The sequence below is a fragment of the Pristiophorus japonicus genome, chromosome 6 (genome assembly GCF_044704955.1).
Source record: "Pristiophorus japonicus isolate sPriJap1 chromosome 6, sPriJap1.hap1, whole genome shotgun sequence".
Classification (NCBI taxonomy): Eukaryota; Metazoa; Chordata; class Chondrichthyes; family Pristiophoridae; genus Pristiophorus; species Pristiophorus japonicus.
In genome coordinates this window covers 125,462,858-125,477,377 of record NC_091982.1, presented here as the reverse complement: position 1 = coordinate 125,477,377, position 14,520 = coordinate 125,462,858, and the positions used below count along the sequence as shown (strand labels likewise).

The 14,520-nt window shown below is 50.5% G+C and overlaps 1 protein-coding gene across 1 annotated transcript in view; it reads right to left on the bottom strand.

Moving 5' to 3' along the window:
* Positions 1-10,344, bottom strand: part of glra4a (glycine receptor, alpha 4a) — a 284,892-nt gene extending 274,548 nt beyond the window's left edge. The window contains exon 1 of the mRNA XM_070884005.1: positions 10,099-10,344. Coding sequence (XP_070740106.1) covers positions 10,099-10,344 — 246 coding nt within the window. The remainder of the gene's footprint in view (positions 1-10,098) is intronic.
* Between the last annotated feature and the right edge of the window lie 4,176 nt (positions 10,345-14,520).

Here is a 14,520-nt window from a genome sequence, read left to right as displayed (position 1 = left end):
AGACACGGGGGGGGGGGGAAGAGGACACGGGGGGGGGGGGGGGAAGAGACACGGGGGGGGGGGGGGGAGAGACACGGGGGGGGGGGGGGAAGAGACACGGGGGGGGGGAAGAGACACGGGGGAGAGACACGGGGGGGGGAAGAGACACGGGGGGGGGGGGAAGAGACACGGGGGGGGGGGGGGGGAAGAGACACGGGGGGGAAAAAGGGGGGGAAGAGACACGGGGGGGGGGGGAAGAGACACGGGGTGGGGGGGAAGAGACACGGGGGGGAAACGGGGGGGAAGAGACACGGGGGGGGGGGGGGAAGAGACACGGGGGGGGGGGGGAAGAGACACGGGGGGGGGGGGGAAGAGACACGGGGGGGGGGGGAAGAGACACGGGGGGTGGGGGAAGAGACACGGGGGGGGGGGGAAGAGACACGGGGGGGCAAGAGACACGGGGGGGGGGAAGAGACACGGGGGGGGGGGAGAGACACGGGGGGGGGGGAAGAGCACGGGGGGGGGGGGGAAGAGACACGGGGGGGGGGGGGGAAGAGACACGGGGGGGGGGGGGAAGAGACACGGGGGGGGAGGACACGGGGGGGGGAAGAGACACGGGGGGGGGGGAAGAGACACGGGGGGGGGGGAGGAGACACGGGGGGGGGGGAAGAGACACGGGGGGGGGGGGAAGAGACACGGGGGGGGGGGAAGAGACACGGGGGGGGGGAAGAGACACGGGGGGGGGAAGAGACACGGGGGGGGGGGGAAGAGACACGGGGGGGGGGGGAAGAGACACGGGGGGGGGGAAGAGCACGGGGGGGGAGAGACACGGGGGGGGGGAAGAGACACGGGTGGGGGGGGGAAAGAGACACGGGGGGGGGGGGGGAAGAGACACGGGGGGGGGGGAGAGACACGGGGGGGGGGGGAAGAGACACGGGGGGGGGGGGGGAAGAGACACGGGGGGGGGGGGAAGAGACACGGGGGGGGGGGAAGAGACACGGGGGGGGGGGGAAGAGACACGGGGGGGGGGAAAAGAGACACGGGGGGGGAAGAGACACGGGGGGGGGGAAGAGACACGGGGGGGGGGGGAAGAGACACGGGGGGGGGGGAAGAGACACGGGGGGGGGGGAAGAGACAGGGGGGGGGGGAAGAGACACGGGGGGGGGGGGGAAGAGACACGGGGGGGGGGAAGAGACACGGGGGGGGGGGGAAGAGACACGGGGGGGAAGGGGGGGGAAGAGACACGGGGGGGGGGGGGAAGAGACACGGGGGGGGGGGGAAGAGACACGGGGGGGGGGGGGAAGAGACACGGGGGGGGGGGAAGAGACACGGGGGGGGGGGGAAGAGACACGGGGGGGGGGGGAAGAGACACGGGGGGGGGGGGAAGAGACACGGGGGGGGGGGGAAGAGACACGGGGACGGGGGGGGGGAAGAGACACGGGGGGGGGGGGAAGAGACACGGGGGGGGGGGGGGAAGAGACACGGGGGGGGGGGGGAAGAGACACGGGGGGGGGGGGGAAGAGACACGGGGGGGGGGGGAAGAGACACGGGGGGGGGGGGGAAGAGACACGGGGGGGGGGGGAAGAGACACGGGGGGGGGGGAAGAGACACGGGGGGGGTGGGGGAAGAGACACGGGGGGGGGTGGGGGAAGAGACACGGGGGGGGGTGGGGGAAGAGACACGGGGGGGGGGGGAAGAGACACGGGGGGGGGGGGGAAGAGACACGGGGGGGGGGGGGGGAAGAGACACGGGGGGGGGGGGGGGGGAAGAGACACGGGGGGGGGGGGGGGGGAAGAGACACGGGGGGGGGGGGAAGAGACACGGGGGGGGGGAAGAGACACGGGGGGGGGGGGGGAAGAGACACGGGGGGGGGGGGGGGGAAAGAGACACGGGGGGGGGGGGAAGAGACACGGGGGGGGGGGGAAGAGACACGGGGGGGGGGGGGAAGAGACACGGGGGGGGGGGGGAAAGAGACATGGGGGGGGGGGAAGAGACATGGGGGGGTGGGGGGGGGGGGAGGGGGTGGGAAAGAGAGGGTTTCAGTGACTCAGACCCGGGGCACCGAGCCTCGCAAATTGCAAACTCCGCCGCTCAGCGGATACACTTTCCCGAGTCACGGAGCCGTGCTCCCCGGGAAGGCACTTCAGCAACAGTGTGCATCGCTCCCACAGCTCGCTGCCCGGCGCCCCGCTCCCGCTCACTCACCCATCGCCGCTCCGTGTATCTCGGGGTCGGTGCGGAGCTGCTCTCTATGTCTGTCTCTCTCTCTCTCTCTCTCTCTGGCACCGATTGACACCACAGCTGCGGCCAGTTAAAGTCTCAGCCTGCTGCTTCGAAGTTTGCAGCTCGGGGAAACACCAGAAACCCGAGGGCAATTGCACTCCTCAAAAAAGCATTGAAGAAAAGTTGATTGGAAGGAGCCAAGTTTTACAGAGTACTGCTCGCAGCGCGACACAGTACCAGTCCCGGCCACATGTCCTGTGTCAGCGGAGACTCGGTTCTCACGGGGAAGGATTGCAGCTTCGGCCCCTCTCCTGCCACTTGAGCTCCAAACTCTAGGCTTGACACTTCAGTGCTGGAGGAGTGCTGCACTGTTGCAAGTGCTATTTTTCAGATGAGATATTAAACCCTGGCCCCATCTGCTCTCTCAGGTGGATGTAAATGGTCCCAGGGCACTATTTTTTAAAGAACAACTTTACAGCACAGGAGTCCATTCGGCCTGTCGAGCCCGTGCCGGCTCTCTGCAGGAGCACCTCAGCCAGTCCCACTCCCCCGCCCTTTCCCCCGTACCCCTGCGCATTTCTTTTCCTTCAGGTACTTATCCAATTCCCATTTGAAAGCCGTGATTGAGTCTGCCTCCACCACCCTCTCAGGCCGTGTATTCCAGATCCTAACCACTCGCTGCGTAAAAACGTTTTCCCTCATGTCGCCTTTGGTTCTTCTGTCAATCACCTTAAATCTGTGACCTCTGGTTCTCGACCCTTCCGCCAATGGGAACAGTTTCTCTCTATCTACTCTGTCCAGACCCCTTTGATTTTGAACACCTCGATCAAATCTCCTCTCAACCTTCTCTGCTCCAAGGAGAACATCCTCAGCTTCTCCAGTCTCTCCACGTAACTGAAGTCCCTCTTCCCTGGAACCATTCTCGTAAATCTTTTCTGCACCCTCTCTAAGGCCTTCACATCCTTCCTAAAGTGCGGTGCCCAGAATTGGACACAATACTCCAGTTGAGGCCGGAGCAGTGTTTTATAAAGGTTCATCAGAACTTCCTTGCTTTTGTACTCTATAAGTATAATGGAATCTTGGTCTTTATTGCGAAGGGGATGGAATATAAAAGCAGGGAAGTCTTGCTACAGTTATACAGTGTATTGGTGAGGCCACACCTGGAATACTGCGTGCAGTTTTGGTTTCCATATTTACGAAAGGATATACTTGCTTTGGAGGCAGTTCAGAGAAGGTTCACTGGGTTGATTCTGGAGATGAGGGGGTTGACTTATGAGGAAAGGTTGAGTAGGTTTGGTCTCGACTCATTGGAATTCAGAACGAGAGGTGATCTTATCGAAATCTATTAGATTATGAGGGGGCTTGACAAGGTGGATGCAGAAAAGATGTTCCCACTGATCGAGAAGACTAGAACTAGGGGGCATAATCTTAGAATAAGGGGTCGCCCATTTAAAACTGAGATGAGGAGAAATTTCTTCTCTCAGAGGGTTGTAAATCTGTGGAATTCGCTGCCTCAGAGAGCTGTGGAAGCTGGGACATTGAATAAATTTAAGACAGAGATAGACAGTTTCTTAAATGATAAGGGAATAAGGGGTTATGGGGAGCAGGTGGGGAAGTGGAGCTGAGTTCATGATCAGATCAGCCGTGATCGTATTGAATGGCGGAGCAGGCTCGAGGGGCTGTATGGCCTACTCCTGTTCCTATTTCTTATGTTCTTCTTATGTTCCCCCCGGTGTCCTGACCAATATTTGTCCTGCAACCAGCATCTCTAAAACAGACGGTCTGCTCATTATCACACTGTTGCATTTGAGAGCTTGCTGTGTGTAAATTGGCTGTTGCTTTTCCGACCTTACAACAGTGACTATGCAGCAAATGTACTTCATTGGCTGTAAAGCTTTTTTTGGGGGGGGGGCATCCTGAGGTCATGAAAGGAACAACAGAAATACAAGTCTTTCTTTGTCTGTTTCAGTGCCAGCACATCACAGCACAGCACAGCACCAGCGACGTTCTGACAGAAGGTCATCGACCTGAAACAACAACAACAACACCTTGTGTTTATATAGCACCATTGACATAGTGAAACATCCAAAGGTGTTTTACAGGAGTGTTATACGATAAAAATTTGACACCAAACCGCAAAAGTAGAAATTAGCGCAGGCTTGGTCAAAGAGGTCGGTTTTAAGGAGCGTCTTGAAGGAGAAAAGAGAGGTAGAGAGGCGGAGAGGTTCAGGGAGGGAGTTCCAGAGCTTGGGGCCCAGTCAACAGAAGACACAACCACCAATGGTGTAGCGATTATAATCAGGGATGCTCAGGAGGGCAGAATTAGAGGAGCGCAGACATCTCAGGGTTGTGGGGCTGGAGGAGAATACAGAGATAGGGAGGGGCGAGACCATGGAGGGATTTGAAAACAAGGATGAGAATTTTGAAATTGAGTTGTTGCTTAACCGGGAGCCAATGTAGGTTGGCGAAGACAGGGGTGATGGGTTAGCGGAACTTGGTGCAAGTTAGGACACGTTAACTATGTTTCTCTCTCCACAGATGCTGCCTGACCTGCTGAGTATTTCCAGCATTTTCTGTTTTTATTTCAGATTTCCAGCATCTGCAGCATTTTGCTTTTGCCTCAGTCTCTCTATTCTTGCATTGCCAATCTCTCAGTATCTCTATTCCTCCATCGCCAACCCCTAGTATCTCCATTCCTCCATCGCCAATCTCTCAGTATCTCCAGTCCTCCATCGCCAATCCCTCAATATCTCTATCCTTGCATCGCCAATCCCTCAATATCTCTATCCTTGCATCGCCAACCCCTCATTATCTCTATTCCTCCATTGCCAATCCCTCAATATCTCTATCTTTGCATTGCCAACCCCTCAGTATCTCTATCTTTGCATTGCCAACCCCTCAGTATCTCTATCCTTGCATCGCCAATCCCTCAGTATCTCTATTCCTCCATTGCCAATCCCTCAGTATCTCTATTCCTCCTTTGCCAATCCCTCAGTATCTCCATTCCTCCATCGCCAATCCCTCAGTATCTCCATTCCTCCATCGCCAATCCCTGAGTATCTCTATTCCTCCATCGCCAATCCCTCAGTATCCCTATCCTTGCATCGCCAATCCCTCAGTATCTCTATTCCTCCATCTCGAATCCCTCAGTATCTCTATCCTTGCATCGCCAATCCCTCAGTGTTTCTATTCCTCCATCTCCAATCTCTCAATATGTCTCCATCCATCTCTAATTCCTTAGTGTCAATATCCATCCATCTTCAATCCCTTCTTAAATCACTGAAATTAGCTCTTCTCCAGTTGAGCATTTTTATCTCAGATATTTTCTGGTCTCTTTTCATAATTGCTTAATTCTTGGGTCAGCTGTTGCTCAGTGAGCAGCACTCTCATCTCTGAGTCAGGAGGTTGTGGGTTCAAGTCCCACTCCAGGGACTTGAGCACAAAAATACAGGTTGACACTCCAGTGCAGTGCTGAGAGAGTGCTGCACTGTCGGAGATGCCTTCTTTCGGATGAGATGTTAAATTGGCCAGAAAAAGCAGCAAACCTGAGGACTGGGAGAAATTTAGAATTCAGCAGAGGAGGACTAAGGGTTTAATTAGGATGGGGAAAATAGAGTATGAGAGTAAACTTGCAGGGAACATAAAAACTGACTGCAAAAGCTTCTATATATATGTGAAGAGAAAAAGATTAGTGAAGACTTAGGTCCCTTGCAGTCGGATTCAGGTGAATTCATAATGGGGAACAAAGAAATGACAGACCAATTGAACAAATACTTCGGTTCTGTCTTCACGAAGGAAGACACGAATAAGCTCCCGAAAATACTCGGGGACCGAGGGTCTAGCGAGAAGGAGGAACTGAGGGAACTGAGGGAAATCCTTATTAGTCAGGAAATGGTGTTAGGGAAATTGATGGGATTGAAGACCGATAGTCTGCATCCCAGAGTACTTAAGGAAGTGACCTTAAAATTGTAGGTGCATTGGTGGTCATTTTCCAACATTTCATGGACTCTGGATCCTATGGATTGGAGGGTAGCTAATGTAACCCCACTTTTTAAAAAAGGAGGGACAGAGAAAACAGGGAATTATAGACCGGTTAGCCTGACATCGGTGGTGGAGAAAATGCTGGAATCAATTATTAAAGATGTAATAGCAGCGCATTTGGAAAGCAATGACAGGATCGGTCCAATTGAGCATGGATTTATGAAAGGGAAATCATGCTTGACAAATCTTCTAGAATTGTTTAAGTATGTAAGTGGTAGGGTGGATAAGGGAGAACCAGTGGATGTGGTGTATTTGGACTTTCAAAAGGTTTTTGACAAGGTCCCACACAAGAGATTACTGTGCAAAATTAAAGCACATAGAAACATAGAAAATAGGTGCAGGAGCAGGCCATTCAGCCCTTCTAGCCTGCACCGCCATTCAATGAGTTCATGGCTGAACATGAAACTTCAGTACCCCCTTCCTGCTTTCTCGCCATACCCCTTGATCCCCCGAGTAGTAAGGACTTCATCTAACTCACTTTTGAATATATTTAGTGAATTGGCCTCAACTACTTTCTGTGGTAGAGAATTCCACAGGTTCACCACTCTCTGGGTGAAGAAGTTTCTCCTCATCTCGCCCTAAATGGCTTACCCCTTATCCTTAGACTGTGACCCCTGGTTCTGGACTTCCCCAACATTGGGAACATTCTTCCTGCATCCAACCTGTCCAAACCCGTCAGAATTTTAAACGTTTCTATGAGGTCCCCTCTCACTCTTCTGAACTCCAGTGAATACAAGTCCAGTTGATCCAGTCTTTCTTGATAGGTCAGTCCCACCATCCCGGGAATCAGTCTGGTGAATCTTCGCTGCACTCCCTCAATAGCAAGAACGTCCTTCCTCAAGTTAGGAGACCAAAACTGTACACAATACTCCAGGTGTGGCCTCACCAAGGCCCTATACAACTGTAGCAACACCTCCCTGCCCCTGTACTCAAATCCCCTCGCTATGAAGGCCAACATGCCATTTGCTTTCTTAACCGCCTGCTGTACCTGCATGCCAACCTTCAATGACTGATGTACCATGACACCCAGGTCTCGCTGCACCTTTCCCCTTCCTAATCTGTCACCATTCAGATAATAGTCTGTCTCTCTGTTTTTACCACCAAAGTGGATAACCTCACATTTATCCACATTATACTTCATCTGCCACGCATTTGCCCACATGGTATTGGGGGTAATGTATTGACGTGGATAGAGAACTGGTTGGCAGACAGGAAGCAAAGAGTGGGAATAAACGGGTCCTTTTCAAAATGGGAGGCAGTGACTAGTGGGCGACCACAAGGTTCAGTGGTGGGACCCCAGCTATTTGTAATATATATTAATGATTTAGACAAAGGAATTGAATGTAATATCTCCAAGTTTTCAGATGACACTAAGCTGGGTGACAGTGTGAGCTGTGAGGAGGATGCTAAGAGGCTGCAGGGTGACTTGGACAGGTTAGGTGAGTGGGCAAATGCATGGCAGATGCAGTATAATGTGGATAAATGTGAGGTTTTCCACTTTGGTGGCAAAACAGGAAGGCAGTTTATTATCTGAATGGTGACAGATTAGTAAAAGGGGAAGTGCAACGAGACCCGGGTGTCATGTTCATCAGTCATTGAAAGTAGGCATGTAAGTACAGCAGGCGGTAAAGAAAGCAAATGGCATGTTGGCCTTCATAGTGAGAGGATTTGAGTATAGGAGCAGGGAGGTCTTACTGCAGTTGCACAGGGCCTTGGTGAGACCACACATTGAGTATTGTGTGCAGTTTTGGTCTCCTAATCTGAGGAAGGACATTTTTGCTATTGAGGGAGTGCAGCGAAGGTTCACCTGACTGATTCCCGGGATGGCAGGACTGACATATGAAGAAAGACTGGATCGACTAGGCTTATATTCATTGGAATTTAGAAGAATGAGAGGGGATCTCAGAGAAGCATATAAAATTCTGACGGGTTTAGACAGGTTAGATGCAGGAAGAATGTTCCCGATGTTGGGGAAGTCCAGAACCAGGGGACATAATCTAAGGATAAGGGGTAAGCCATTTAGGACCGAGATGAGGAGAAACATCTTCACTCAGAGAATGGTGAACCTGTGGAATTCTCTACCACAGAAAGTTGTTGAGTCCATTTCGTTGGATATATTCAAAAGTGAGTTAGATGTGGCCCTTACGGCTAAAAGGATCAGAGGTTCTGGAGAAAAGGCAGGAGTGGGGTACTGAAGTTGCATGATCAGCCATAATCATATTGAATGGTGTTGCAGGCTCGAAGGGCCGAATGGCCGGCTCCAGCACCCATTTTTTATGTTTCTAAACCGAGGCCCCGTCTGCCCTCTCAGGGGAAGTAAAAAATCCCATGGCACTATTTCAAAGAACAGCAGGGGAGTTCTCCCTGGTATCCTGGCCAATATTTATCCCTCAATCAACATCAAGAAAATACTGGAATCCATTGTTAAGGAAGTGGTATCAGGGCAGTTTGAAAATCAAAATATGGTTAGGCAGAGTCAACATGGTTTTATGATAGGGAACTCATGTTCAACAAATTTATTAGAGGTTTTTGAGGATGTAAGTTGCAGGGTAGATAAAGGGGATTGGATTTCCAAAAGGCATTCGATAAGGTGTCACATAAAAGGTTGCTACTTGCTACACACGATAAGGACTCATGGGTTTGCCGTAATATATTAGCATAGATAGAGGATTTGTTAATGGACAGAAAACAGAAAGCAGATAAATGCTTCATTTTCAGGCTGTAACTAGTGGGGTGCCACAGGGATCAGTGCTGGGGCCTCAGCTATATACAATCTATATTAATGACTTAGATTAAGGGTCCGAGTGTAATGTATCTAGGTTCGCTGATGATACAAAGCTAGGTGAGACAGTGAGCTGTGAGGAGAACACAAAGCGTCTGCAAAGGGATATAGATAGACTGAGTGAGTGGGCAGTAAGGTGGCAGATGGAGTATAATGTGGGGAAATATGAGATTATTCACTTTGGAAGGAAGAATAGAAAAACAGAATATTTTTTAAATGGTGAGAAACGTTTAAATGTTGGTGTTGAGAGAGATGTGGGTGTCCTCGTACAGGAAACACAGAAAGCGAGTATGCAGGTACAGCAAGCAATAAGGAAGGCAAATGGCATGTTGTCCTTTATTGCAAGGGGGTGGAGTATAAGAGTAAGGAAGTCTTGCTACAATTGTACAGGGCCTTGGAGAGACCACACCTGGAATACTGCGCACAGTTTTGGTCTTATCTGAGAAAGGACATACATGCATTAGAGGTGGTGCAACAAAGGTTCACTAGATTGATCCCTGGGATGAGAAGGTTGTCCTATGAGGAGAAATTGAATTGATTGGGCCTATACTCTTTGGAGTTTAGAAGAATGCGAGGTGATCTCATTGAAACATACAAGATTCTGAGAGCGATTGATAGGGAGGATGTTTCCCCGGGCTGGGGAGTCCAGAACCAGGGGTCACAATCTCAGGACAAGGGGTCAGCCATTTAGGACTGAGATGAGGAGAAATTTCTTCATTCAGAGGGTGGTGAACCTTTGGAATTCTCTACCCCAGAGGGCTGTGGATGCTGAATCGTAAAGTCTATTCAAGGCTGAGTTAGACAGACTTTTGGACTGAAGGGGAATCAAGGGTTATGGGGATCGGGCGGGAAAGTGGAGTTGAGGTTGAAGATCAGCCATAAGCATATTGAATGGCCGAGCCGGCTCGAGGCCCAATGATGTCAGCACGTCGATGACGTGTCATGTCATGGCGACACGTCACAATGTCCCTCCTCTTCTCTTAAAGACAAGGGAGGCTATGATCTCATCAACTCATTCAGTGGGGCCCACTGGGCCACCAGGGAGGGTGTTGGCTGGGCCAGCGGCCCGGTACCCGAGAGGGCGTGCCTGTTGGCAGCCTGACCGAACCAGCAGCCGCCATTGTCGGGCCAGCTGAAAAGCCAGCCGACACAAAGAAGATGGTGGCCGCTGCAGCGGCACCTCCTCCGTAAGGGCGGCCGGGATGCCACAGCCACCGTGGCTTCTCGCACTGCGCATATTTCCTTCTCGCGGGGTGCAACGGTGTGGGCGCGGGGCGATAAGGGGGCGGTAGCGCGCCGATGATGTCACCGCCGTGCATGCGCCCCGTGCGCTAATCACGGGGCTCGGCTCAAACCACGTTTCGCCGGTGGAACCCGGGCGGCAAATCCACGCGGGTAGATCATTCGTGCCAGCCGACAGTGCGAACTGGCCCTGTGCTAAAGGGAAACGTTGGTCCCCAAGTCTTCAAGAAAGCTGAGTAAGGAGGCACTTGCTCCACTTAGAGCCTCATTCTTCCTCTTTATTTGTAATGTTACCATGGTGACCTATTATACAGGCCTCTTCACCACAGACTCTGGGTGATGGACCTCGGTTACAGACAACAAAGCCTGCCCCCCCAGGTTACACTGAACCAGCTGCCATTGAAACAGTCCCGACAGAAACTCAAGCCAGCACATTTCCATCCCGTGCCACTATTAACTCCTTATTGCCTACATTTCAGTTTATTTGCTGAATAAACTGACAGCCCCCTGACCTGTGGGCCTCAGCTTCTGAAAGGCTATTAATTAACCTCAGGGCTGTGGGATTCAGGGTAAATGCTGGCAATGGACAAGAAATTGACTGACAGGTAGGACACAAGAAGTATTTCTTACAGCAGTTATATCAGAGTGAGGCTAATACTTAGGGTTCGGTATTGGGATCACTGCACATTTTAATTCACATTGACCAGAAACCTAACTGGACCAACCACATAAATACTGTGGCAACAAAAGCAGGTCAGAGGCTGGGTATTCTGCAGCGAGTGTCTCATCTCCTGACTCCCCAAAGCCTTTCCACCATCTACAAGGCACAAGTCACTTGCCTGGATGGGTGCAGCTCCAACAACACTCAAGAATCTCGACACCATACAGGACAAAGCAGCCGCTCGATTGGCACCCCATCCATCACCTTCAACATTCCCTCCCTCCACCACCGGCGCACCGTGGCTGCAGTGTGTACCATCTACAAGCAACCAGCAACTCACCAAGTACCAGCAACTCGCCAAGGCTTCTTCAGCAGCACCTCCCAAACCCGCGACCTCTACCACCGAGAAGGACAAGGGCAGCAGGCGCATCGGAACACCACCACCTCCAAGTTCCCTTCCAAGTCACACACCATCCTGACTTGGAAATATATCGGCCGTTCCTTTATCATCGCTGGGTCAAAGTCCTGGAACTCCCTCCCTAACAGCACTGTGGAAGCATCTTCACCACACGGACTGCAGCGGTTCAAGAAGGTGGCTCACCACCACCTTCTCAAGGGGCAATTAGGGATGGGCAATAAATGCTTGGCATGTACTGAACTGCTTTCGAATGCATTGTGCAAATTTTTATATGAATAAAGTATATTTTGAAATAAAAAAAATAAAAATAAATGCTGGCCTTGGCAGTGATGCTCAAATCCCAGGAATGAATAAATAAAAAACATCAAAGACCTGGATTCAGAAACACAATGCAAAGTGGTTCAACCTATAAATGATCCAAAACTAGGAGGGGCTCTGGAATCAGAGGCAGCAGCTCAGTAATTACAGAATAAGTTGAGGAAGATATGTTAATTTCAGAACAAAGGCAGGTGGAGTTGAATGCAGACAAATGTAAAGTACATAAGAACATAAGAAATAGGAGCTTTGAGGATGTAACACATAGGGTGGATAAAGGGGAACCAGTGGATGTGGTGTATTTGTATGTCCAGAAGGCGTTTGACAAGGTGCTAAATGAAAGGTTACCACATAAGATAAAAGTTCACGGAGTTGGGGGTAATATATTAGCATAGATAGAGGATTGGCTAACGAACAGAAAACAGAGAGTCAGGATAAATGGTTCATTCTCGGATTGGCAATCAATAACTAGTGGGGTGCCGAAGGGATCAGTGCTGGGACCCCAACTATTTACAATCTATATTAACGACTTGGAAGAAGGGACCGAGTGTAACGTAGCCAAGTTTGCTGACAATACAAAGATGGGAGGAAAAGCAATGTGTGAGGAGGTCACAAAAAATCTGCAAAAGGACATAGACAGGCTAAGTGAGTGGGCAAAAATTTGGCAGATGGAGTATAATGTTGGAAAGTGTGAGGTCATGCACTTTGGCAGAAAAAAAATCAAAGAGCAAATTATAATTTAAATCGAGAAAGATTGCAAAGTGCTGCAGTACAGCGGGACCTGGGGGTACTTGTGCATGAAACACAAAAAGATAGTATGCAGGTACAGCAAGTGATCAGGAAGGCCAATGGAATCTTGGCCTTTATTGCAAAGGGGATGGAGTAAAAAAGCAGGGAAGCCTTGCTACAGTTATATAGGGTATTGGTGAAGCCACACCTAGAATACTGTATGTAGTTTTAGTTTCCATATTTACGAAAGGATACACTTGCTTTGGAGACAGTTCAGAGAAGGTTTACTAGGTTGATTCCAGGGATGAGGGGGTTGACTTATGAGGAAAGGTTGAGTAGGTTGGGCCTCTATTCATTGGAATTCAGAAGAATGAGAGGTGATCTTATCGAAATGTATAAGATTATGAGGGGGCTTGACAAGGTGGATGCAGAGAGGATGTTTCCACTGATAGGGGAGACTGGAACTAGAGGACATGATCTTAGAATAAGGGGCCACCCATTTAAAACTGAGATGAGGAGAAATTTCTTCTCTGAGGGTTGTAAATCTGTGGAATTCGCTGCCTCAGAGAGTTGTGGAAGCTGGGACATTGCATAAATTTAAGACAGAAATAGACAGTTTCTTAAATGATAAGGGAATAAGGGGTTATGGGGAGTGGGCGGGGAAGTGGACCTGAGTCCATGATTGGATCAGCCATGATCGTATTGAATGGTGGAACAGGCTCGAGGGACCATATGGCCTACTCCTGCTCCTATTTCTCATGTTCTTATGCAGGAGCAGGAGTAGGCCATCGCGCCTGCTCCGCCATTCAATAAGATCATGGCTGATCTGATCATGGTCTCACTCCACTTCCCTGTCCGCTCCCCATAACCCTTGACTCTCTTAGCATTCAAATATCTGTCTATCTCCTCCTTAAATATATTCAATGACCCAGTCTCCACAGCTCTCTGGGGCAGGGAATTTCACAGATTCACGACTCTCTGAGGGAAGAAATTCCTCCTCATTTCCGTTTTAAATGGGCAACCCCTTATTCTGAAACTATGCCTTTTGGTTCTAGATTCCCCCACGAGGGGAAATATCTTCTCTGCACCTACCCTGTCAAACATCTTCAGAATCTTATACGTTTAAATGAGATCACCTCTCATTCTTCTAAACTCCAATGAGTAGAGGCCCAACCTGTTCAACGTTTCTTCATAAGATAACCCCTTCATCTCCGGAACCAACCTCGTTAACTTTCTCTGAACTGCCTCCAATGCAAATTTATTCCTCCTTAAATAAGGAGATCAAAATGGTACGCAGTACACTAGGTGTGGTCTCACATAGGAAGACAAGATAGACGACACCAGTACTCCATGAATGGTATTGATATAGCGATGGCTGTAGCTGAACCAGCAGCCTTAGTAAGCTCGACACTAAACGTGTCCAACCAATATAGAGCCAATTGAATCGAGAGCACCATCACCCAAACTGTCGAGTACAAGTCAGAGGAGAAAGTATGTTATACAGTATATGATCAGACCAAACCTTGGTGTGGAAATTGATCTCGAGCGGGGTGCAACACGGACGATATCGGATGTGCCGCCCATTATAGGCAGTGCCTGACAGTCAGTCCCATGGACTGCAGTGTGACTGAATGTCAGGCGCAGCGTGTAACAGGTGGGCCATCCGACACTGTCCATATTGCACCCCCGCCTGAGGCGATTTATGGCCCCTGAGTACTACCCCCCATTCTAGTCACTAAGGAACAAGAGCAATGCATGCAACGAGAGAAACTTGGTCGTTTAGCCCAGACAGGAGGCATCTGAGAGCCGATCTTATAGACGACACGTTTAACATGGTTAAGAATATCGAAAAAAATTAATCCAGAATATTAAACTGCGGGAGTAGAACTGGGGGACAGGGTTTCAAATTAGCAAAAGATGATCGTAGGGCTGGAATCAGGGACTTCACACAGAGAGTAATCAATGTGGAATGAATTTGAAGATCGCTTAGGAACCCTGGAATCATTTAAGAATCAATTCATGCTACATTCGTTGGAAGGTTAGGATCTCTCTGACTGACTGTGTTAAGATGGGCCGAATGGCCTGCCTCATCTATAAATATCTTGTGATATTGTGGTCAATGAGGGCTTT